This window comes from Lissotriton vulgaris, chromosome 7, assembly GCF_964263255.1.
Source record: "Lissotriton vulgaris chromosome 7, aLisVul1.2, whole genome shotgun sequence".
Taxonomy (NCBI): Eukaryota; Metazoa; Chordata; class Amphibia; order Caudata; family Salamandridae; genus Lissotriton; species Lissotriton vulgaris.
This window is the reverse complement of record NC_141695.1, coordinates 31500563-31526004: the sequence shown is the minus strand read 5'-3', so window position 1 is coordinate 31526004 and position 25442 is coordinate 31500563. Positions and strand designations below refer to the sequence as shown.

At 46.4% G+C, this 25442-nt stretch overlaps 1 protein-coding gene across 2 annotated transcripts in view; it reads right to left on the bottom strand.

Moving 5' to 3' along the window:
• The window catches only part of KEL (Kell metallo-endopeptidase (Kell blood group)), a 554418-nt gene extending 543369 nt beyond the window's left edge, over nucleotides 1-11049 (bottom strand). Inside the window, exon 1 of one of the 2 annotated variants that reach the window (XM_086929702.1) lies at nucleotides 10512-11049. In XM_086929702.1, coding sequence (XP_086785828.1) covers nucleotides 10512-10535 — 24 coding nt within the window. In that variant the 5' untranslated portion in view covers nucleotides 10536-11049. The remainder of the gene's footprint in view (nucleotides 1-10511) is intronic. The other variant, XM_086929703.1, reaches the window with a different exon arrangement.
• Between the last annotated feature and the right edge of the window lie 14393 nt (nucleotides 11050-25442).

Here is a 25442-nt window from a genome sequence, read left to right as displayed (position 1 = left end):
GGTTATGGTTTCCCTGGACCCACTGAGTTTCTGCTTAATTCTACATGCCCACATTCCCTTTTAAAGACACCTGAAGAGATTCCTGAACATCGTACTCTATTCGCTTGAATGTCTCCTTACGATTCTGAATACACTGTGTCTACTCTACCCAAATTCACACTGTTGCTAGCATATCCACGCTGGATCAGTTTGAAGCTGCCCTGCTTGTCCTTGCCGTTTTGATTCATGTGAACAATTCTCTGATTCTACTTTACAATACGGCTTACAGTTTGCATGCGTCTCCTTTTCAATTAAAATATGTCTATGTGCTCTCACTCCCTCCTTGCGTGTGTTCTTCCTTGCTTGGATGCCAGTGTGTGAAACGCTTCCCCATACATACACCGAAATGTATTCACTAGTTAACACTGGCCTGCATATCAGACCCAAAACATCGCACAGAAAACCACATAAAAAATTGCCACCGCCTATAGAAAGCATATATTGCTTCCCATCTCACAACCTCTGCACATAACACCTACACTATTAATGTCACCAAGAGCATCAAACACACTGCACGTACTCCTACCAAACGCCTCGAAAACCACCCACACAGTACTGCCCACAGTTCTCAGTAGTTAGGCTGTTCGTCAAAGAAACCCCACACACCTCCTTCCCTACACTGTAACCTATCATTTCAACTCATTAAAAAAACACTGCATACTTAAACCCTTAGGACCAACACCGACAAAGCGCCCAGTCTTTTACAACAACTCTACACGACATCCGGGTTATCCCAACGCAATCTGTTACTTTATTTTATTTATAAAGTTTTATATAGCGTGAACATGACCCAAGAGGGTATCAGAGCGCTTTACAAGAGGTCACTGGTAACAAAATCTAGAGAGAAATAGGATGGGTGGGACCCAAAATGAGGGAGGAGGCCATCACCGAGTCCATGCCACCCACTGAATATACATATACATGATCACAGAAGTCCAATACTTTACGTAGGTATTTGTTGAACATACTCTCCATCTACATTCTTTCAAGTTTTGGGTGCTGCTGCATCTCTTGCACCAATATCTCCAGCGACACTGGTCACATCATCACGCCTGCTGAGAAGGAGGACTAGAAGCTTAACTAAATGTCACTCGATTCAGAGCTCTTCTTTGCCATGAACAGCTTCTGGGAAGCACCCCCTTGTAGAAGAAGGACTACAGACTGCTTAAGATGGTGGGAGGAGACTCTCTCTTCACCTCTGAGTGCTGCTTCATACACATTTAGTGAGTGTGCAGGTGTTCGTTTTACATGTAATATGCCTTTTTAATTCCCCTGATATCACTTCTGGTCTGTCATTTATTCCGATGTTTGTGAGACACGTGAAAGGCACACACCAGTTGGTTCTTGGCACTTTCAGTATGCATCATTAATCGACTCATTTCCTAAATCGGAAAAGGGTGATACACTGAGTCAACCAGGCCGTGTTTTGCACGTTACACGCAGTTCTGGGCAGCAAGGACTCAACCCACTGAGCTGCCTTTGCCCCAGTGCAGGCAGCTGAGATCCAGTGTAACTTAGAGCGCTCGAAGGCCGAGGGGTCTTTCCCAGTCCATCGGGTTATACCCTTGCCTCTCTCCCAACCGTTCGTGTGACGTCATCTCACATACTAATTAATTCTCACTCCTAAAAAGGTTGGTAACTTGCGCACTTTGCCATTGAAGGACATTTGTCTGTGTTGAGCCGAATGTATTTTGTTCACGTTTTCAAGCAATTCACCTTTTCACTTCACCAGCTCCCTTCAACTCCGACACCCGCCCCCACCCACCACCCCCCACCATCCCCCACACAAAAAACGTGAAGTTAGCTCAATGTAAACTCTTGTGTTCTGGCGAAGGCTGCCCAAGGCGTCACACAAGGCGCTACAGGTGGCAAAGTGCTGTGTAATGAGGGATTAGAGGGGAATGAATGGGGAAGGCTGCTCCTCACGACGGCCTCCCCTCCTCCTGTCCCACTGAAATCTGAAGTGTTGATACAAAAAGCATGTCATGTACATCTGCAAACCCAATCCCACACAGCCCCTCTCAGCACACCACCTTCGTATGGAGCTCGGTGGCGCTATTAGAACGTTAATGAGAGGAGAAATTGTTAGTTGAGAAACAGTTTTATATAGCGCGAACTCAACCTGAAAGTGTTGAAGTGCTTAGTTACCCTCGCACAGGCTGTGGACAGCCCATTGTCATTCTGACTGCAGATGATTATCACATTTAGAATGACAATGGGCCATCTGCATTTAACATATTGTGCACTCCAAGTGTGCAAGTGTGTGTCTTTGAGGCGATTGACTCACTTGGCGCCAGTAGATTGTAGCAGAGGAGCTTAACGAGCGCCGCCCGAGGTGTGCTTCCTCACTGCTGATTAGCACATGCCAGAAGGTGACCTCATCCATGCACAGTTTTACTCGTATTTTTCCGTTTCTAAATATAAATACAGACAATGGAAAAATAGTTTTCCATCTGTATTTATGTGTATATATCCGTAAAAACGGAAAACCGGGAGCCCTATTTATAACAAAGAAGCGCTAAATGTTCGCGCTCATTGTTAAGATCCTAACGATTCAGAGAATACTCCGAGATTTAGCATGCAGCCCCAGTGGGCTAACCTCCTTTAACAAAACTACAATTAGTGGTTTGTATTCAATCAATTTCATTCGTATCAGAGAACCCCCAAAGTTTTTAACGGATACACTTAAGAAACCAAAACCAAAAGGTTTTCGAATATAGCCCAAGTGGGCAAATTTCATCAGTTCCATCATTCAAGTGTCAAAACAAAAATTATACTAACAAACAGTAACACAACATTTTGTAAACTCTAAACCCGAAAAAATGACTTATGCTAACCAAGAAGCTGAATATACCACAGTACAATCATCCATATTACAGTTTAGTCAAAGTTCATAGGTGTGTGTACAGATCCTCTTCAATATTTAATCCGTACGGGCTTCTTGTATTCAGTTCCACTATGTACCATGATTCTAGTTTGCGCAGCTTTTTAACCCTATCCCCCCCTCTTTCATTCAAGGGTACAGAATCAATAACAAAGTAGGACAGACTGCTTGGATTCTTTCCATGAAACTTTTCGAAATGTCGGGCGACTGGATAGGATCTATCTGCATTCTTTATCGCCCTTAAATGTTGTAACACCCATTGATGAACGGGCTTGATCGTACTACCTACATACATACAACCTACATGTATATATATATATATATATATATATATATATATATATATATATATATATATATATATATTCTGAAAGTCGTCTCACCCACAGGAATACAATCTCCACAGAGACTACGCGAACCCAAAGTCGTGCTGCAGTATTTTTTATTTTTCACCCAGCACCTCCGCCATGACGCGTTTCGGTCTTCCTCGGACCTTGATCACATGACAAGTCACATGGGGAAGCTCATACAATTTAAAGTGTTAGTGCAAACATAAGTGCAATAGAAATGGACAACAGACTGAGTGTCAACCACTGCATAATTATATCTGTAAAATACAGTAAACTGAGTGTGCAAATATCTGCAAATGTGCAAAGTGCATGAAATAAATATTTATAATAAATATTTAAAATCATTTTAAATGAAATTATAAAAGCCATATGATTGGAAAATGAATTAATTAAACACGATTAATTAAAATCTGTGCAAAGAATTCCCAGTCGCCAAAAAATCTAAATATGTTAATAAAGCACAAGAATCTGCGCACATTTGAGAATAGCAGCATCAAATACATCAGTGGCAATGACACATAATCAATTAATCCCAAGTGGGCAATGCAAGGATATGTCCAAGTAAAGTGCAAGTGTTTATAATGTGTATACCCAACCTAAAATTGTAAAAAATGATTGTGAATAAAAGCTATATTTTTTATGTATATTTACAGCAAACGGCAAATTTTGAATTCATTGATGAAAAACACTCAAAGATATTTACATTTAAAAACAGAATCATTTCTTAAAAATTTTTAAAAAAATCTTCGGTGGAATTCAATCCATTTGGACTTTTGGTGTCCATCTTCAGTATATACTTTGTCTCTAACTTTCTCAGTTTAGCGTTTCTATCTCCTCCTCGTCTCAACGGGGGAATGCAATCCACCACATAGTATCTTAGGTCATCTGGGTTCTTGGCATGCATAGCCTCAAAATGCCTTGCAACCGGGTACGTGTCATCACCATTATTGATTGCTCGTAAGTGCTGGAGTATCCTTTTGTGGCATTTGGGTTTTGTGCTCCCCACATATTTTAAACCACACGGACACTCCAGCACGTATACAGCATACTCAGTGCGGCATGTCAATTTTTGTATCTATTTTGGTAGGTTTATTTTTGAAGGGGCTATGGTATTCGGTTTTGTTGACCCCTTGTTTGCATGCCTTGCATGTTGCACACTTTATGAACCCTTTACTCCCCAAGATCCATAGATCATTTGTTTTTATTTCTGGACTACTAGTGACTAGTGTGTTGCTCATAGCACTAGCTCTTCTAAATGTCAGATTGGGAGAGCGTGTAAGTTTCTCCCCTAAAATGGGATCATTTCTAATCAGAGGCCAATTCTTTTTGATAATTTTTCTGATTGCTAGATGTTGATTGCTATACGTTAGTATAAGCCTTAACGGTTGATCCTCACTTAAGTTAGTTCTGACTACACTTCTAGTCACAAATGCCTGAGATCTATCTTGTGTGTTTGCTCTTTTTGTTGCTTTGTCGATCATATGAGAACCATATCCTCTCTCGATGAATCTTGACCGACATTCCCTCTGTGCTTTAAAGCAGTCAGCATCCAGGCTGCAGATTCTCCTAATCCGCAGCATCTCCCAATAGGGGATGCAGCGGATCAGGTGGGCAGGATGATTACTCTCCGCATGAAGCAATGAGTAGCCTGCCGAAGTGAAGAGAAGTTGCATGTCGTCCGCATGCAACACAATTTTAGCTCCATGAGCCTCCGCCAAAGACGCTAGTGGTCCCATATATATATATATATATTTATATATAAAAGAGGGTGGGGCTCAAAATTGAGCCCTGTGGAACTCCCACCACGAAAGGGGGGAAGGGGGCCGCTAAAGGCGGGGGCCAATCTATTTGCTGGCGGTCCTTTAGAAAGGAAGCAAACCAGTTGAGTACCGTACCCCCAAGCCGCATTCCTGAAGTCTCGCCAGGAGTCGGTCATGGGGGACGGTATCAAAGGACGCAGATAAGTCAAGTAATATCAATGCAGCTTTTTGCCGCCCTTATCTAACACACCCTTTATGGCTTCCGACACTTCCAGCAGCGCCGTCTCAGTACTGAAGTTCGCCCTGAAACCCGACTGACTCTGGTGGAGTATTGAATTTGTTTCAACAAATGAAGTAGTGACCTGGTGTACAACTTTTTCCAAGGCTTTAGAAAAAAAAGGAAGCAGAGATATTGGCCTGTAGTTAGAGGCCAGTTCTGGGTCTAAAGTTGTTTTTTTTTTAATAAGGGGAGAATGTTTGCCCTTTTCCACCTATCGGGGACCAGGCCCATCTGCAACGACAGGTTAAGGATCCGATTAACAACAGGATTGATAATCTCCGCTATTGATACTATAATCCTGGCCGGACATGGGTCGTAAGGAGAGCCGGATTTAAGGGCTTTCATAATTTCTAATGATTTCTCCAAGGGAACCAATGGAAACTGATTCAGGGATGCTTCTCTCACATGAGTTAGGGATAAGTCTGCCTCACCACTATCGATCAACACCGGGAACATTCTCGGGAAGGTCTCCTGAATATTTTTAATCTTGTGAAGGAAATGAGGCCAAGCGGTTCGTCCATGCCTCCGTAGGGATGAATGACTTAGCCGCCGCTCTAGGAGAGGAGAACTCACTGACTATTCTGAAAATTTCCTTATTTTTGTTCTTTGCTAGTTCAATTTTAGCAGAGAAAACACGTTTTTTTCTCCTCAAGGACTTGTTTATAGTGGGTCTTCAACGCCTGTTTAAAAATAATTTTATCATTAGGATTGAAGTCCTTCCTCCAGGTCCTTTCAAAGTGTTTACAAGTCCTCTTGCTTTCTGTAAGGGCAGTTGTAAACCAAGGGGAAGAGGACCTTACAGTTTTCACTGGACACAAAACAAGGGATGCAAGTTCCCCAGCCCGGAGCTGAAGCCAGTTGTCCAGACCCTCCGCATCTGCCTCTAAATCTCCACTGAACGATATAGGAAGCTTATTAATAGCAGTACTCATTGCATCGGATGTAATTAAATGGAAAGGTCTAAAGTTACTAAGCTGCGACTTCCCTATGGCCTTTTTAAATGTAAAATCCAAAAGGAAGTGATCAGACCACACAAGGGGAAGTGGGAAAACCCTATAGATATTCTTAGCCAAAAATCACCGACCAGGGCCCCTATGAGAACAAACGCAAAGTGTCTATACATGTTAAATTTCATTTGTTGTAAATGTGAAAATACCAATAAAAAGTATTATAATTTTTTTTTAAAAGAAGCATTGCGTAAAGTTGAGTGTAAGTCTGAGATTGGTTAGTACGCCGGTTACGTAAGTGATATCTGACCGGCTCCCCAGACAGCTAACCAGTTTCTTTGATAAAGGCGTCCCAGCCACATATTGAGCAGCCCGTTAACATTGGTTGCGCAAATAAGGATAAGGGAAGAGGGGAGCGCCCACTCATATTCTTTCCCATTTCTAGCAGCCTATGTTTATTGTAGCATATGCGATGCGCAGAAATGGACTTACCGCCAGAGTGGCCGACGCTGACCGCCTTCGGAGACGCTGACGGGCGCAGATGGGCTTGCCTTTGGCGCGCCCGCTGCGATCGCCCACTGCGCAGCCGAGTCATTGCAATGTTTTAAAGGGCAGGAAGGAAACTAGAGCGCTGACCAAAGTAGGCGGACCCGCTCGTACAGACTGGTACCGCGGTCGCGCTAGAGTGTTCAAAAGGATTAAAACAAGTTCATACCAATTGTATTCTAAGAAGGATTAAAACAAGTACATACAGATTAAAACCATTAAAATGTGAGGCAAATCAGATTTAGCAGCAGTAGAAGCCCGAAAATGAGCACACAGCGCACAGCATTGTTCAGACGCTGTACCTATATATGTGTATTGCTTTGTATAAACACATAGAATAATTATGTTTTTATAAAACAGTATAACACTTGAAAAACAGAGTTTATTTAATACATATATATACCTTCCATGTACTTGGATCTATATATTTATTACTTTTCTCCTAAAAAAGCATCCAATGCAATACCCTATTTCTCACCCTGTATCCCCCTATATATATCATCTACTTCAACTCGGACTCATCTCAAACCTCTTTTTTCTACTCTTTCCAATGCACTACCCTATTTCTCACCCTCTACCTCTATCAATATATCCTCTACATCCACTCTCTCATTCACCCAAAACCCCATACCACTACTATGTTCCCCAAAATAGCCCTTTCTAGACTCTTCCCTAATCTACCCCTCCTTGCATCATCTGACACCTCTTTTACCATACTGATCCCCCAAAACAAGGCTTTCTAAACTCTTCCCTCTGACTCTGTCCCTTCAAAACCCTTTTTACTCACCCCAAGCCTCCTCCTGCTGCTATGACCTCCAAAAGATAAACAACGAAATCTTTCCCTCTTGTATCCCTCCACTATCCTTTCAATCAAAACAACAGAGTAACATGTCCACTGCTCAAATTTCATATTTCACTGTACAAATTCAACATTAATCCTCTATGGGTCCGAGAGTAGCGTGCTACTCGCCGAGAAAGCACTTCAGCACCCCATCAGGGCTAGTAAGCGCTATATAAATGCAATTGCAATACAATACCTTGTAGACAGCACAAATTCTCCTGACCTGGGGAAGTCTCCCCTAGGGTCAACAATACCACTGTACCTCATTCAGTGTCCACAGAGTACAATTATTATAATAAAAATATCTGCCCTGGTGCTTTTTAGGCAGAACCCAACGTTTTTTGTGAGATGCCCCAGTGTTGCCGTCAAATGTAAAATATAAAGCGCTCCGATACCTACGGGTTAAGCTAGCGCTATATAAAACTTTTAAAATAATTAAAACTACACCGCTGCAAATGAACCCGTGCCTGGCACTCCAGAGAGGCCCAGGGGTGGAATAAGAGTGTCAGCGGGGGGTGAAGTGCCCCCTGGTTCACACTTATTGTAAAAACACACACGGGTTACAACTTCAATCTCACTTTTACAGGCACCCTGCGCCTGACCTATGACCCCGACCACAAAAACTACGGAAGCGAAAAACAAACGAGGAACTTAAGACGAGCAACAACTTTAATAACCTGTTATTAAAGCAATATATTTCAAATCCAATGTGTAGTGCACAGCTTCTGCCGTGAAGGATCCGCACCAGACTGCAGGTGTCTAGGGTGCAAGACTTCCGCACAAGGTCACACGCAGAGCAGCCTTCGGAAAAGCAGCGCCGCACAGAACTGCGCACAAAATATTATGGGGCATATTTACATGTTCTGGCGCATCTCTGCAAATCAGCAGGGATGCGCCAGAACAGATGCGTCATGCAATCCCCTTCTTCCGCCACCACAGATGCGCCGCATTTACAATGCGGTGCACCATGGTGCAAGGAAGGGAAGATGCGTGACGCATCTTGTGGCGTTTGGGCGGCGCATTGCTGGAGTCGCATCACAAGCGCGACGCAACTCCTGCAATGCACAGGGGCCACCCATACTCAACGTGGTGCGTAAGGATTTGACGCAGCAGCGTTGTAAAACTGACTCCGTGAAATCTTGCAGATTTCACTGTGTCAGTTTTACGGGGCTTTCCTGTGAGGGAACTTCCACCCTGCGATAGAACGCCCACATGAAGCCTGACACAAGTTTCATGTGGCGCGGGGCTTTACAACATGACGTATCTGCCTATGCGTCACGTTGTAAATAAGTCGCAACGTGGCGCATTGTTTACGCCGCTGTTGCGTCATAAAAGTGTCGCAATGGGCTTGTAAATCTGCCCCATAATATGTGCAAACAAAATCCACCCTCGTCTTTCAAATGCACAAGACTAGCGCAGAGGTGACATGGAGCAGGCAGACAGGAGGCCCCTGAAAAACACAGCTTCGAAGCAGCTGCACGCGAGTGTGACTAGTGATAAAAGGTGCAATACAGGGTTTGAAGAAGTGCAAGCCAATCCCGGTTCCCCTTTCATCAACCTGCGTGAACAACGACATTTGATTCATATTCCTCCGTTTGCCACTTTGCTGAACTGGAAAATGGCGCGCATACACACAGCACGCGATATGTTAAATCTTACACCAATCCCTGCATTATTGCACAAAAACACTTTGAAGGAAACACCGAAAACAATAATAATCAAAATGCATCATAAAGAGTCAGAGGCGGCATAACAATACAAACGCACATCTGTGTGTGAGAATTCACAGACACTCACGCACACCCGTGCCCGAGGCCCCTGAGTGTGCAATATGAAGATATATGGCATGGAGTGAACCTCAGGGGGGGGGGGGAGCATGCAGCCGTCAATGGTCAGCTTGGCACACGCCGACAGATACCTGCCCCGAGCACACCTTGGTGCGCTCGCACTACAGTGCGTGCACACGCAGGAGCGGGAATGGGACATGACGCGCCCCTGACCACACGAGGCGCCAAAGAGCGCCCAGAAGGCGCTGCACCCGAGGCCAAGCACCTGGACGCGGCGGGAGAGCTGCAGACAGGGCACTCTGTGGGATCCGAGAGGCGGGTGTGTAATTCATCGTCCCTGACTGGAGATAGCCAGGGGGGGTCACATGTCACTGATGAAAAACAAGCACAGACACACCCAGGAGTGACACCACACACCTGCAGCAGCGGTGCGGCGCCCTGCCCCCTCAGAGCCCTTCAGAGACACATACCTCTGCCCCCCCCCCCCCCCCCTCACCGACCTTACCAGGGGGTGGGAGAGCGCTCCTTGCCCTCTGGCCCCAATCTCTCCTCCTTACCTGTGGGTTGCAAACGCCCCACAAGGCCAGCGCCCTCACCTGTCCTTCTTGAAATGGTGTTTGTCTGACCAACTCCTGCCCTGTGCCCCCCCCCCCTCACTCCCCGCGTAGGGGCGCTGGGAGCTCTCTTGCCCGGTGCCCTCTTCCTCTGAAGTTGCCCCTGCACCTCATGCCCGGTGCACCTCCTTGCCTTGAAGTTGCACTTGTGTGCGTCAGTCACGCCCCCTTACTTTAGTGTTGCCCATTTCCTGTGCCCCCCTTACCCTGGAGTTGCCCTGGCTTGCGCGTCATGCCCGGTGCCCCCCTTACTCTGGAGTTGCTGCGCGTCATGCCCCAGTGCCCCCTTTACCTTGGAGTTGCACTTACGTCATGCCTGGTGGCCCCTTACCCTGGAATTGCCCTGGCTTACGCGTCATGCCCGGTGCCCCCCTTACCTCGGAGTTTCCCTTGCGCGTCATGCCCCAGTGCTCCCCTTACCTTGGAGTTGCCCTTGCGCGTCATGCCCCAGTGCCCCCCTTACCTCGGAGTTGCCCTTGTGCGTCATGCCCGGTACCCTGCGCTCCTGCAGGTTTATCCTCCGCGGACATCTGCTCACAAGTCGCGGCGCTGCCTGCTGTGCAGAGGCTGAGAGGGAGGGCCCCGGGTGTGAGGGAGGAGCCTGCCCCCGTGTGAGGCTGGCGGGGCCGGAGAGGTACCCCCAGCTCCGCGCCTCCAGCCCGTGGGCTCAGAGGAGCAGGAGCTGCAGCCTCGGAGGGGGCGGGAGGGGCTCTGACAGCAGATACCCCAGCCCGGGGCGCGCACCAGGCACTCACAGCGTAGGGTTTCTTGGCACAGAACCAGTGACCTCATTTCACCCTGCTCCCGATTTCACCATGGATAGCAGTCTGGCGTTACTTACAAGCCCCCCGGGCGGTGCCTCACATTTTGTTGGAGTCGTCCTCCGCGGAGACCCCGCTCAGGTGGAGCAATGCGACCTCCGGCTCCATGTCGAGGCCATGTCGCGACTGCTGGGAGCCCCGGCTGAGCGCTGGTTGTTGGATACAGGCGGCTCTAGAAACAGAAAAAGTACTCTGAGATTTCATAAATTGGGATTCTTCGGGGGGTGGCAGCAGAGCGGGCACTGGAGCGGGGGCATGAAGAGAAGCGCCTGACAGGCCACTTACACGTGCAGCTTGTAAACTCTGCCCTCCGGCGTGGGCAGCAGGGGCACGTGTGGTCGTGAATCAAATTCAAATTCAAAAAGAACTTTATTCGGTTTTCATGATGAAAGCCATACAAGTACAAATATACACAATAAAAAATAAGAAAAGTTATTAATAACATTAGGTTCAAAAAATATAAAAGATTAATCTCTCACAGAGAGCACTATACTGTCTCTAAAGTCCGTATTTAATGCAGCTATATGATTTTCATAAGTTCGTGCGATGCCTGAGGCACAGTTTTAAATAGTGTACAACAGATTTCGTTGCTAAGGTGTTTTCCAAAAACTGCAGCGCCAGGTACGCTGGGCGGCATCTGCGGATCTTCATGACTTTTAAAATTGGTATAATCCACCTTTTGCGAAGTGGCGTGTAAAATCTGCAAAAGAAGAGAACATGTATCGTGGACTGAGATGAAATAGAGTCACAGGGGCACGGTGTCGTATTGGGTGTCCATATGTTCTGTGACGGAAATGAGACCATAATATGAAAGAGATTAAACCTGAAGCGGGTGAGAAGAAATTTTTCAAATTGCGTCAGGTCATACTGCAGATACGGTTGAATAGATGGAATCAATTGTATCAGAAGGCAGTGTTGGACTGAGGGCTTTCCTATTTCGGACATCAGTCGCAGTTGAGTTAGATGGGACAGGCATAACTTTTTTAGGTCTTTCTTTGGTAAGTCTGTTACTGACAGAGGTTCTTCGAAGAACCTCGAGAGACCGATATCCCAAGGAAGGATTTTACATACCTTAGCCATTTAATCTTGTTCGTACAATCTAGCTTCATACAGTCCTTGATAATTGCTCTTGTCAAGTGGCATTCATCTGTTGCCCATATTCTGCGCCATAGCATGATGGGTTGGATCTTAATGAGGTCTGAAATATGATCCAATCCAAGTTCCAAGTGGCAACCGAAAGTAGTTGTGGATTTGGGGACTGCTAGTAAGAATTTTAAAAAGAGGTTTTCAATTTTCTGTATTTGTTCAGCGTTAGCTGTTCCCCAGACTCCTGCCCCAAAAATGGCAGTACTGATGCATTTTACGGTATAAATTTTTAGCATCTCTGTTATAGGTCTTTTTCCCAGACGGAGGGAGAACGCTTTTAACGCTCCAATTGTTCTTGAGAGAGACAGCTTACGTGAGATGATTGCTTGCTTCCAGTTAAACTCTTCGTCAATAGTGATGCCGAGGTATGAGTACGTTTTAGTTCTTTCGAGAGGGATTTTATCCACAAATATTGACTTTACTTTTTTCCTTTTGGTACCTGCGTGCATCACGAAGGTTTTTTTTATGTTGACTTTTAGATTGAGGCTTGCCATGAATGTACAGTAGTTGTTTAGTGCTTTTTGTAACTGGATCGGGGTTCGTGCCAGGATCACCGCATCGTCGGCGTATAACAATGCTGGGATTGGTCGCCGACCCACTTCTGGCAGATCTTTTACGCCCTGTAGCATGGCAGCTTCTAGTCCGTTTGTGTATAGCGTAAATAGGAAGGGGGCCAGTACGCACCCTTGCCTGACCCCCTTCTGTACTGGAAAGCTGTCGGTGAGTTGGCCCTCCAGTCCGTATCGAACCTTTCCCGTGGCTCCAGAGTATAACTCACGCAGGAAGTCTATGATTGCAGGCTCGATCCCCATTTGCAGCATTATTGCCCAAAGTTTTGAATGTTCTACACAGTCAAACGCTGCCATAAGGTCAACGTAGACCATGTGTAGAGTTGATTTTTTTGCTGAGGTGTATTTTCCAGCCAGTAGTGTTAAATTCAAAACTTGGTCCACAGTGCTCAGGCCTGACCTGAACCCATATTGAAGATCTGATAGTGCCCCTTGTTCTGTTGACCACTCCTGGAGACGATCTAGAAGTATCCTCCCTGCCATCTTCCCGATCGAATCCAGGAGGGAGATGGGACGGTAACAGGTGGGAGAGTCTCTATTGCCTTTCTTAAATATGGGGACCAGGATTGATGTAGACCAGGACTTCGGGAGGCTGATTTCCTTGGCTGCGTTCAAAACCCTGGTTAGAAGAGGGGACCAGAGATCAGGGAGTGATTTGTAAAGGTCCATTGGGACTGAGTCCGTTCCTGGGGCTTTACCATTTTTTGCAGTCTTTATCGCTTTTGATACCTCATTCATAGTGAATCGAATTTTTATCGGGTAGTTCACCGGAGGGAGGAGCTGGGGGGTAGGGACCGGGTCTCCAGATTTATCCATACCGAAGACCTCCGCGAAGTGCCTCACCCAGTCCTCGGCGTTTATTGCAACGTCCAGCGAAGGACCGTCGTTTTTTCCATTTAAGAATGGTGATTTGACGATTTTCCAGAATGCTACATTGTCCTTTTGTGTGCTGCTGCTTAGGAGTTGGGTCCAGAGATTTCTTTGTATCTCTTTTTTTCTCTGCCTGAGTGAGAGCTTGTATGATTTCCTTAATTGCCCAATCTCTTCTCTGTTTCGATCTTTCTTAGCTAAGGCTTTCTTTAATGCTGTGTAGGTTTTTGTGCACTGAGTGTCAAACCAACCTTTTATTGGTTTATTGTTTTGTTTCCTGGGTTTGGTTAGTTCTTTACCGATAACTTTCACTATCTCATTATAATTGATCAGAGTTTCCATTGGAGTGGCCAGGGGATTTAGACAAGTATCAATATGAGTCATGCATTTTTTGATTATACTTGTGCAGATTGAGTCTTGGTCGAGGTTACCCCATTTGAGGGTGAAGCCATTCAGTCTGTTCAATGTGAGGTTCTCTTGGTGTAAAGGGCCGGTATAATCCTTTACTTGCGTTTTGTGATGACCAGGCTCTAAGTAGATTAGAGTAAGTGGATGATGGTCACTAAGTACGTTGTTATCCACTGCGAAGTGCTTTATGCTTGTGGCGCTATTAATGGAGATTAGGATGTAATCAATTAATGTTTGGGCGCCTCTCCCGTGGAACGTTGATTTAAATTGGATAGTTGGCGTCGTTAGCAAGTTTGCAAACCCTATGTCTAACTCAGACATGATGGCCTGTATGATGTTTCCTTCTTCTGTATGGGAAAAATGAATAACAGGGTAGTCTTGTTCATCTGTAATCCCACATGTTGGGGCGTTGCTTTTGCTGCAGATATTAAGATTGAAATCTCCTCCCCAAATTATGGTGTGGGTGACTTTAGCAAGTTTGTTTTTTAGTTCATTTGTTGCGTCACTGATTTCGCTTAGAGCTTTGGTGAATTCCGGCAAGGTCATATTATTATAGAAGTTTATGATGGTATAAGTAAGTTGAGGTGATACCTTTATATCGATGATTTGATAATTCTGGAGGAGTGCAATTGGCGTTATGTTCTGACAGGGCCAAAGGTTGGAAATATATGTAATTAGGCCCCCTTTACTTCTCCCAAAGGATTATTTTGTTGCTTGAGAGAAGTAGGTTCTAAATCCCACCAGATGTATTGGGTCGTTCAGCCATGTCTCCTGGAGGCAAACTAAGTCATTTATGTGAACCAGATCTAAAAAGGCTTTTTCAGAGTACTTGGTAGCCAGTCCCGCCACGTTCCAGAATATCAATTTTCTCTCATTTTCTGCGATGAGGTTGGCAGATTGAGACGGCGGAACCGGTTGTGCCGCATCTAGAGTCGGAATTGGATGGTCTACCTTCAAAGTTACCTCGTCTACTCGTTACATTCATTTTGAATTGTCATTTCTAGGATAAGATCGACTTTTCTGTTTATTTGTGAACTATGGACCTTGTCAAACGGCTTGTTCTTCAATTTGTTTGGTGAGGGTAAGAATTTACATCTAAGAGTGTGCGAGAAAGTAGATGTGACAAGGTGTGATAGTGGTCAGTCAACCATGTCTAAACAACTGTAATGATTGAAAGTTGGGATTCCGGTCCAGGGTTCTCTGTACTGATGTTGATGCGTCCTCCTACCGTAGTTGTTCCAATCACTTCGTTCTCTGTGGTCATAACCCCATTCTCCCTGCGGCTGGAACCTTTGATGGTTGCCCTGCCCTCTATCACCCTGATTCCAGTTTCTTGGACCTTGGTCAGGTTGACTCCATGACCAGTTTGATGGCCAACTGGGGTCCTCAAAGCGGTTGGTTTGTCGAGGATAGAAGAACGATAATCGTTTGACATTTATCCCATCGTTCTCTTCTGGTATGTCCCAAGAACAGATGTAGTCCACTGCTCGTGGATTTTCAAAGTTAACTATGATACAATCACCGTGAATAGATTTTGGCTGATGACCTATCCAGGACACCCTTCTCACTGTGGTGATTCTGGTGATGGTGTTTGGGTGATTGGGCCTGTTGATGTTTAGCCAATACCGTGCTTTGTTTAGTAGAGACCAGGTAGGTTCATCTGTGTCTTTACTTAGTTCTGGGACTCCGGTTAGTATAGCAACGAAGGGTGCTGCTTCCGGCGGGAGATTTACTACTTTGGGCCATCTTTTATTTATTCGTTCTGGTTTGGTATTTGTTCTCTGCGTTGGATCTTGTCTGGGAGTATTTGGTACAGGTGGGTTAGTAAGGGTAGTTGCTGGTAATATTTTTTTCGAAATCTGGTTTGGAGATGGTTGGTTTTGTGGGTCTGTGATGGATTTTACTTTATCCTGATTAGGCTTGGGTTTCGAGGGGACAGTTGGTTTGGTTAATGTTCCTTGTCGTCCGCTTGTATTTATGTTTATGTGATTTGTGGACTTTGTAGTAACAGGATTGTTCACTCCCTGTTTCTGATTGTTGGTGACGTTCATTTTACCAGAGTTAATGGTGAGATCTGATGACATTGGTAAGTCTTTTTTCTTTGGGTTGGTAGTTGTATTTACTGTGGCAATCAATGTGGCCATTTGTTTTTCTATTATTTCAAGACTTTTTTGAATTGAGTCAAGCTGATGTTTTACAATTTCTGAAATTTCTTTTAATAAAAAGGAATCTACCTTTAGATTACTTTTGATTTTTGTTGAGTTTTGAGCCAACTTGTCTTGTCGAGATTGTTTTGAGTTAAGTCTGTTCGAGTGATCTTCAATTATAAGTACGTCAGACCTGGTATTGTTAGAATGAACTGTGTTGAGAGTATTCTGTAGGTTTGAGGCCGTTGAAGATAATTCCGAATCAGGGATTGTAAGAGTTGTACGAATTGGGCTCGTGGGGCATTTTCCAGGTAGGGTCTGAGTTTTAGGAATGGCTCCTTCCCTGATACCTCTGGTGTCAGATTGTGTTAGCTCAATTTGTGTTGATCCAGTTTGTGTTGGTTGTGTTATAGAAAAGATATCGGGGGTCTGTTCGAGATCCTGAGAAGATTGTGAATTGGACAATTGCGAGGCTACTGAAAGATCAACTGTATTTGGTAAAGCGTGTATTTCAGCGTTTATCTCGGAAGTTGTCTTGTTCTGAAAGGCAGCGTTTGGAGTTTGAGCCTGTGCCAAGAGACCCATGGATGAACGTCGTGCTTGATCGAGTTCATATGAGACACGGCGATCAATCATCATTACTGTTTGGTCAATGGTTTCATTTACTTTGTGAAGAAACTGATCGATGGGGCCAACTGTGGTCTCCATATTTTTCTTTAAGGTTTTACTTCTTGAACCTCTTGTTGACATAGTGTGTTTCTAGGCCAAATGGGATAGAAGTTATGGCTTTCCTGTGCGTTATGTTTCGTATTTTAATATTATGCACTCAGTTGGTGTATTTATAACTGTTGCACTCGTAATTACCTTAGCTTGAATGTTAGGGGGGTGCGCCCGGTCCGGTCTCCTCCGGTCTGTGACGGGCTAGGACGGGCCCACCCTTGGCCCAGGCTTCGCCCAGCGTCCCGCTCGCGTCCCGCGAGAGGGAACGGTGACGCCCTTTATGCGCCTCCTGGCGCGTCGTGAAGGGGGTGTGTCTGGAGACCTCGAGGGCTGCCGGGACTTGTAGGCAGCCCCTCGCCTCGCTCCACTCGGCGGCCCCGCTGTCAGGTGGAAACAGACTGCAGGACGGCAGGAGGGAGGCGGTGGGGGGTCTTGACAGCACAGGGACCCGGTGAGCTGGCAAAAACTTCCTCTCTCGTGGCGTTTGCGCAGGTCAGAGCTTACTGCGGGGCAGATGTGGCTTAACAGCGTGACACCAATCCCGGCTCATTGAATTGGTTACACATTGACCGCATGTTAATGTGTCTTAAGGATTCTGAGACATAGTCTTCTAGAATGCAACATTCAAATTTGACAATATCTGTGACTGATTACTTAGTCAAATTTTATTTCATTTCATGTTTACCGTGTGCGTAAGCACCCCACATACGCTTATTTTTTTTGTAAGAAGGCCCCCGAGTCACATCATCATTTTGGAAAGTTCTATTATCGCGGCCCCCCCCCTGGAAGGCAGGTACATGGCCTCGCCCTTGAGTAAGGGCAAGGGCGCTCTTTAATGTTATTACGTCCAAAAGACCTACATAGTAAGTCGTTAAAGTTGCCCATAAGAATACTCCATCACACGTGCTTTAAATCTTAGCGTCCCAAAGTAAGTTAAAACACGTCAGCGGGCGCTTGGAGTGAGCTAGGGCTCGCGTCAGTAGCTATGCTCTCTGCCCTTTGGTAACTCATAGCATAGAGGGCTCATGTGCCTGCCGTAAAGCACTAGCTGTAACATGCAGGTCACAGATGTGTATTTCATGTATGTACACAATCGAAATGCACTAGGAGGCTCCATTTGAGGGTACATGAACCCTATTCCAGCAGCACAATTCCCTCCAGAGAGGAAAAAGGTACAAGCAGATCCCCCTCGCTCGCTCTTCGTGTATGTTTGTATGTAATTGGTTTTGTATAGCGCATAAATCACCTATAGGTCTCATAGCGCTGCAGAGAGATCAAATAGAGTGGAAGAAGAGAGGTGTGGACCATCTTGGTCAGAATAGCCAAGTTTTCAGGTTTTTCCTAAAGGATTTATGATTCGGATCACAACTGATGGATAGAGGAAGTGTGTTCCAGGTGGCGGGACCGATTTTAGAGAAACTTCTGTCTCCATTTCTGACTGTACGGACCTTAGGGATTTTTAAAAGGTGTTTATTGGATGATCTAAGAGTTCTTCCTGGACAATAACCTCGGAGCTTTTGCATCAGGTACTGTGGACCCTGTCCATGCAAAGATTTGTGGACCAAGCAGCAGACTTTAAATTTAATACGTTTTCTGATTGGCAGCCAATGTCGTTTTTTCAGGCATGGGGCTGAAGGGGTGCGGGGTGGAAGATCAAGGGTCAGCCTGGCCGCCGCATTCTGAAGAGTCTGAAGCTTGGTTAAGGAGCTTTCATTAACATTGGCCAATAATGAATTACCATAATCCAAGCGACTGATTATGAGCCCCTGGACAAGGGGTTTGCGTGATGCCAGCGGTATCCATTTGAAGACCTTTCTAAGGCTGCGCATCAGTCCAATGCTTGTGTGCACGGTTTTATTTATGTGGCAGGCCATGGACAGTTTATCGTCGATGGTTATACCTAGGTTTCTAATGGTGTTTTTTGGTGCCGGGCAAGAGCCTAGAGACGTGGGCCACCATTCATCTGTCCAGACTTTGTTTGCCATACAAAATAAGATGATTTCATTTTTTCCGGCATTTAGCATGAGGTAGTTATTTGTCATCCATTCTTTAACTGACATCACGCACTGTTGAAATCTGTGTTTAGTGTCTATGGGATTAGGGCCGAGAGTGATTAGGATCTGGGTATCGTTGGCATATGATACCGTGTCGAACCCATGATCTTTAATTATCTTGGCCAGTGGAGACAGGTAGATATTGAATAATGTTGGGATTAATATAGAGCCCTGCGAGACGCCTTTGTCATTTTCGACATGGTCAGATGAAAAAAGGCCTATTTTCACCCTAGATTTTCTTCCCGAGAGGTAGCTCTGGATCCACCTGTGGGCTAGACCCTCGACACCAAACTCACCCAGCCCTTCCAAAAGAATGCTGTGTGAGATAGTGTCGAAGGCCGCCGACAGGTCCAGCAAGATCAAAATGGCTGATTGCTTTGCATCCAGTGCCATGCGGATGTTGTCTACTACCTCCAGGACGGCAGTCTCCGTACTATGGAAGGCTCTAAAGCCTGACTGTGATGGATCTAATAGTTTATTATCTTCCAAATGTTTTGTTAATTGTTTATTAATGAGTGACTTCATGATTTTACCAAAAAGAGGCAGGAGGGAGATAGGACGGTAATTAACAGGTTGTTTGGGATCAGCGTTATTTTTTTTCAGAATGGGTCTTACTGTGGCTTCTTTCCAAATTGCTGGAAAAATAGCTTGTACTAGTGATAGATTAAAAATAGCACTTAATTCAGTGATTAAGGCTGGGGCTATTTCAGCCAGGATTTGTGCTGATGCTGGATTGCTAGGGGAGCCTGACTTAGTTTTCCTCATTATATCTCCAATCTCTTCATCCAATATAATGTTAAATTCTTTTAGAGTCTTGTGTAGGGATATTTGACCTGTGTGTGCAGAATTGTCAAAGTTTGGGGCCCTGGAAGGAATGTTTGATATAGGAAGAGATTTGTGTATGTCATTAATTTTGTCTCTAAAGTAAGAAGAGATTGTGTCTGCCTATTCTTGGGACTCCGTAATTGGGGGTTGACAGGCCGAGGGGTTCGTGAATTCCTTTACTATTGAATACAGTTCTTTGTGGGAATTTCCAGCTAGAGTGATTTTCGTTCCCAGATGGGCTTTCTTTGCTAGTGCTATCTGGGCCATGTACTCTTTATAGGGTCTTATATTGTAATTTATCTTCTTCCTCCTTTGTTTTGCTCCATTTGCGCTCGGCGGTCCTAGCAGCTAATTTAACTGGTTTTAGTTCTGGAGAAAACCAAGGGGATCGTTTGTTTGGGCACTTAGTTCTCTGTTTTGGAGCTATGAGGTCTAATGTCGCAGTAAGTGCTATCTAGAGGTCAGTTGCCCTTTATGTAGATCTGAGCTTTCATTCACAAGGGGGGGCGAAAAGGAGCGCAGGAAGGAGTCTATATTTATTTTATTCCAAGCACGGCTCATTTTTACCTCTTTTTGATCAGCAGATTTGGTTGACTTGATATTAATAGTAAATTTAATTATTGAATGGTCAGACCATAGGACTGGATGTAGTTCAGAGAAATGGACTTTGTGAGAGTTAGTGCATAGCAGGTCTAGGGTGTGTCCAGCACTGTGGGTGGCATCTGTGTCTAATAACATCAGGTCTACTGCATGGATACGGTTGATCAGTTCGATAGCGTTGGGGTCATTACGTAGGTCAGCATGGAAATTGAAATCTCCTATTAACATAAAATTTTTACAAGCTAATACATGTGGGGCCAGAACATCCAGAAGCTGCGAGGCGAAATTCGTTTTGCTTCCTGGTGGTCTGTAAACAAGCGTTCCTTTCCAGGAATCCTTGTTGTTAAGGTCAAGGGAAAAAGTTAAAAGTTCTCCTCAGTTGGCAATGTGTGTGTCCGCTATACAGATTTTTATATGGGATTTGTAGGCTATGGCCGTGCCCCCACCTCTCTTTACAGTCCTGTCTAACCTTAAGATGTTGTAGCCAGTAGGCAGGGCTATGGCTATGTCAGAGGAGGATGTTTCTTGGAGCCATATCTCCGTGATGAAAAAAAAGGTCTGGAGAATTTTGATCTAATAAATCCCATATTTCAAGAGAGTGCTTCGGTAGAGAGTGGACATTGCCATACAGGCAAGAGAGATAGGTGGGGTATGGTACAGCTGACTGATATATCAGTTTCTGGCCATTTTCGAGGGGGAGTGTATTGAGTGCTAGAAGTTCTCGCCTTGAGTATCTAAGAGTTACCATGACACAGATCGAACAACAGAAAACGAGCAGGGGAGGCGCTAACTTGGCGCGGATGGGCGCAGACGGGCAGGGCTTGACACTGGCGTGACTCCGGTGCGTCGTCCGCGCGACGCTGCGCGTATCTGCACGGCGCACTCACTTTTATCTCTTGAGTGGGCGGGACACCTGGCAGCAGTGAGAGTGGAGCGCTGACCGGTATTGAGACCCGGAAATGAGGCTCGTTGGTGATAGGACCTCTCCGCTCAATCGGCACACGCCGTGACGGAACAGGGGAAACACCAAAAGACAGGTAGGCAAAATGTGCACTTTAAAATAAATTGCAGTTCACAATCAAGTACAATTCAAATAAAAGGTGGCGGTTTAAAAAATTAGTTGCAATTCAATATTAGCTACAATTCAGCATAAAATAGCGGTGCAGTGAGCTATCAACAAAGTGTTCCAAGAGATCCTTTCTATGTCACACTCTCTACCAGGCTGTAACTCTAATCTATCTGCCTTGCGTATTTACTGGGGCCACCTCACCAGCACCCCCATGGTGCCCATTTGACTCTTACACATTAGGATCTGAGGGAGGGGGGCAGGGGTCCTTTTCTCATACCCAGATGCTAAAGAGGGCCTCCCACTGTAGGGAAGGACAACCAAAGGAATACCACCCCCGATCTATTCTCACATACAAAAGGGTATTCCACCTAGAGTATCGTTTATAGTGTGCTGCGATCCTAAATGGGGGGAAGTTAAGATTTCCTTTTCTTTACCTAACCCTCACACATTCTAGTAGTGTCATGCTTCATCATCAGGTCACCCTGACGCCTAAAGGCCAGGTGGGGCTCAACCATCTTCCAGGGGGCTCTTATAAGAAAAGACCAGGGGGCGTAATGTACAGATTAAAATTCCCTCGACTACTCCAAGGTATCCGTTTATTGGTGGAGTGGTCGGGGATGTTAAAGCTAAAAATATGTGGGGTGTCAGGGTATGGTGGTCCTAGGACCCTTTACCAACATGTTTCAGCCCTACTCTATGTCCTAGATAGGTCCGGGGCTTTCGTCAGGGCGATGCTGGTCACCTCCCTAGTGTATTCAGGTTATTAAGCTATTTTATATTTATGAATGTGGTGCATGCAAATTTGTGCATGCATGGGCAATAAATATACCTGCCAGTTTCTTCTTTTCGAATCCAACCTGTAATTAAAAATGGTCACATTACTTCCAGTCTTCTAAATACTGCTTGTTATTACAATGATTAAATCTTCTAGAATCACCCCATGAAATTTATACTTGTGGTATGCATCACCCAGTCCATGCTATCCAGTGGTCCCACGCTTCATTTCATTTAGGCCCCTGGATGGGCCAAGTCTCGGGGACAATAAAAAACAAAAATGCATCGCCCTGCACTTCCCTGGGGCTAATTGTTTTAAATGTGGGGGGCCAGGTGGCCCCCGCAGGCTCGGGGACCGCCACCTTTCGGGGCTATTTTTAGTTATAATGCATAGGGGGCTTCAGCCCCACCCGACGGAGCCCCGGGGATCACCACCACATCCCCGGGACTAATTGTGCGAAATGCGGAGGGGCTCTGGCCCCCCCACACAGCCCTTTGGACCGCCACCTTCCCAGGGCTACTATGCTTAAATGCGGGGTCATGCCCCCGCTACCGTGGGGCCACCACGTCCCCCGGGCTATTTTCAAGATAAGAGGCAAGCTGTGCTTCCCCCCTCCTGGAGCCATAGATGGACCTAGGGACCTCCACCCCCCAAGGCCGACTCCAGCAATGTCCCAGGGGACCCCCCAGGGACAATGCAGTGTACTATGGGTTGGCGGGAGCACTGCTCCTGCCATCCCATTGCAAATAAGCATGCTCCACTTAGTCCAAGCGAGAGCATTTTGCTCTCGCTTTTTCAAAGAACAGCACTCTTTGCTTTTTAAGCCCAGGGAGCTGCAAGTTAGCAGCTCCCTCGATGTAAAAAGCAATCCCGGCTCCTGCAGGAGGCGGCCAGGACCTTCACGCTCCTCATGCGGTCCCCAACGAGATGGCCAAGCACCGCAGATTGGGATCCCCAGGGCCAAAACTGGCCGAGGAGGGGGCCCCCCTCCCTTGAAAGAAAAAAAATAAAGAAATGTCTGGGCTTTGGGGGATGGAGTCCCCATGACCAAAATCGGCCTGGGGCAGCACGGCCCCCCTCCCCTTTAAATAAATATATAGAAATAAAGGCATAGATCAGTAGACCCAGGGGATGGGTGCCTGCGGCCGAAATCGGCATCGGTGGGGGAGCCGCATGGCCCCCCTATTGTTTTATTTAATGAAAAGATAAAAAAATGACTCAAGCTCCGGGGGATGGGGGTCCACAGGGCCCAAAAGGGCCAAGGAAAGGCATGCCACACAGCTCCCCTTCCTAAAATTAAGAAAAAAAATCAGTAGCTGGCAACTCACAGGAGGCCCTACCCCCTTTCTCCATTACTCTGCAAGCACACCTCCTGGTGTGCTCTTGGTTGGGGGATTAAGTCCCCTTCAATGCTGAGGGTCTTTAGGGGCCAACTAGCCCACCTGGTACCACAGGAAAGCCCCACATAGTGGGATCGCTGAGAGGTAGCCGCAGGCCACACCCCTTTCTCCACCACCTAAATCCACTGTGTGGGACTTGCTGGAAGTAACAGGAGGAATAGTTGGCCCCCAGTGACCCTGAAGAGGCAAGGGGATTACATCCCCTTACTAGTAGTGCATCAGGAGGTGCGTTTGCAGAGTGGTGGTGAAGTGGGGCATGGCCTCCTATCAGATCTTGGCAATCCTGCTGTATGGGACTTACTGCAGGGAATGAGAGTCAAGTCAAGTCAAGTCAAAAGATTTATATAGCGCGCTACATACCCAGAGGGTCTCAAGGCGCTTGAAGAAGGGTGGGGAGTTACTTGTCGAATATCCACGTTTTGAGTTGCTTTCTGAATGCTAGGTGGTTCTGAGTAAGGCGAAGGTGAGTGGGAAGTGAGTTCCAAGTTTTAGCTGCTAGGAAGGAGAAGGATCTACCTCCCATGGTGGTTTTGTTGATGCGAGGTACAGTGGCAAGGGCTTGGTTGGAGGATCGTAGCTGGCGGGAGGGGGTGTAGAAGGATAGTCGTGTGTTGAGGCATTCGGGACCGATTTCGTAGAGTGCTTTGTGTGCGTGGGTTAGGAGCCGGAAAGTGATCCTCTTATTGACGGGGAGCCAGTGGAGGTTTTTCAGGTGATCAGAGATGTGTTCTTTACGCGGGATGTCTAATATGAGCCTGGCTGAGGCGTTCTGGATGCGTTGTAGTTTTTTCTGGAGTTTTGCGGTGGTGCCGGCGTAGAGGGTTTTTCCGTAGTCCAGTCGGCTCGTGACCAGAGCGTGGGTGACTGTTTTTCTAGTTTCGGTAGGGATCCAGCGAAATGTTTTTTTGAGCATGCGAAGAATGTTGAAGCAAGATGAAGAAACGGCGTTGACTTGTCTGTTCATCGAGAGTGAGGAATCCAGGATGACGCCCAGGTTCCGTGCGTGGTCCGTCGGGATGGGTGCTTTTCCAAGGGCCTCTGGCCACCAAGAGTCGTCCCAGGCGGAGGGGGAGGTACCTAAGATGAGGACTTCTGTTTTGTCGGAGTTCAGTTTCAGACGGCTGTGCTTCATCCATTCGGCTACTTCTTTCATTCCTTCGTGTAGGTTGGTTTTGGCCGTGTTAGGGTCTCTGGTGAGTGATAGGATCAGTTGAGTGTCGTCGGCGTAGGAGATGATGTTGAGGTTATGTTGGCGTGCGATGGCCGCGAGGGGGCTCATGTAAACGTTGAAGAGGGTGGGACTGAGTGAGGACCCTTGAGGTACGCCGCAGATGACTTCAGTGGCCTCTGACTTGAAAGGTGGAAGGCGGACTCTCTGGGTTCTTCCGGAGAGGAACGAGGTGATCCATTCCAGTGCTTTTCCTTGGATTCCGATGTTTTTGAGGCGCTGTAGAAGGGTGCTATGGCAGACTGTGTCGAAGGCTGCGGAGAGGTCGAGGAGGATGAGGGCGACTGTGTCTCCATTGTCCAGTAGAGTTCGAATGTCGTCTGTTGCTGCGATGAGGGCGGTTTCGGTGCTGTGCTTGGCTCGGAAGCCGGATTGTGAGGAGTCGAGGGATTTGTTGGTTTCGAGGAATGCGGCGAGCTGGTTGTTGACAGCTTTCTCGATGACTTTGGCCGGGAATGGAAGGAGTGAGATAGGGCGATAGTTTTTGAGTTCGGTGGGGTCAGCTGTGGGTTTCTTCAGGAGGGCGCTGAGTTCGGCATGTTTCCAGCTTTCCGGGAAGGTTGCGGAGTTGAGGGAGCAGTTGATGACGTCTCGGAGGTGCGGTGCAATAATGGAGTCTGCTTTGTTAAAGATGTGGTGAGGGCAAGGGTCTGTGGGGGATCCTGAGTGGATAGAGTTCATCAGACGGATGGTGTCCTCAGTGGAGATTGGCTTCCAGTCATTGAGGATGTTCAGGGGGGGTGGGGGTCCTGCAGGGGATTG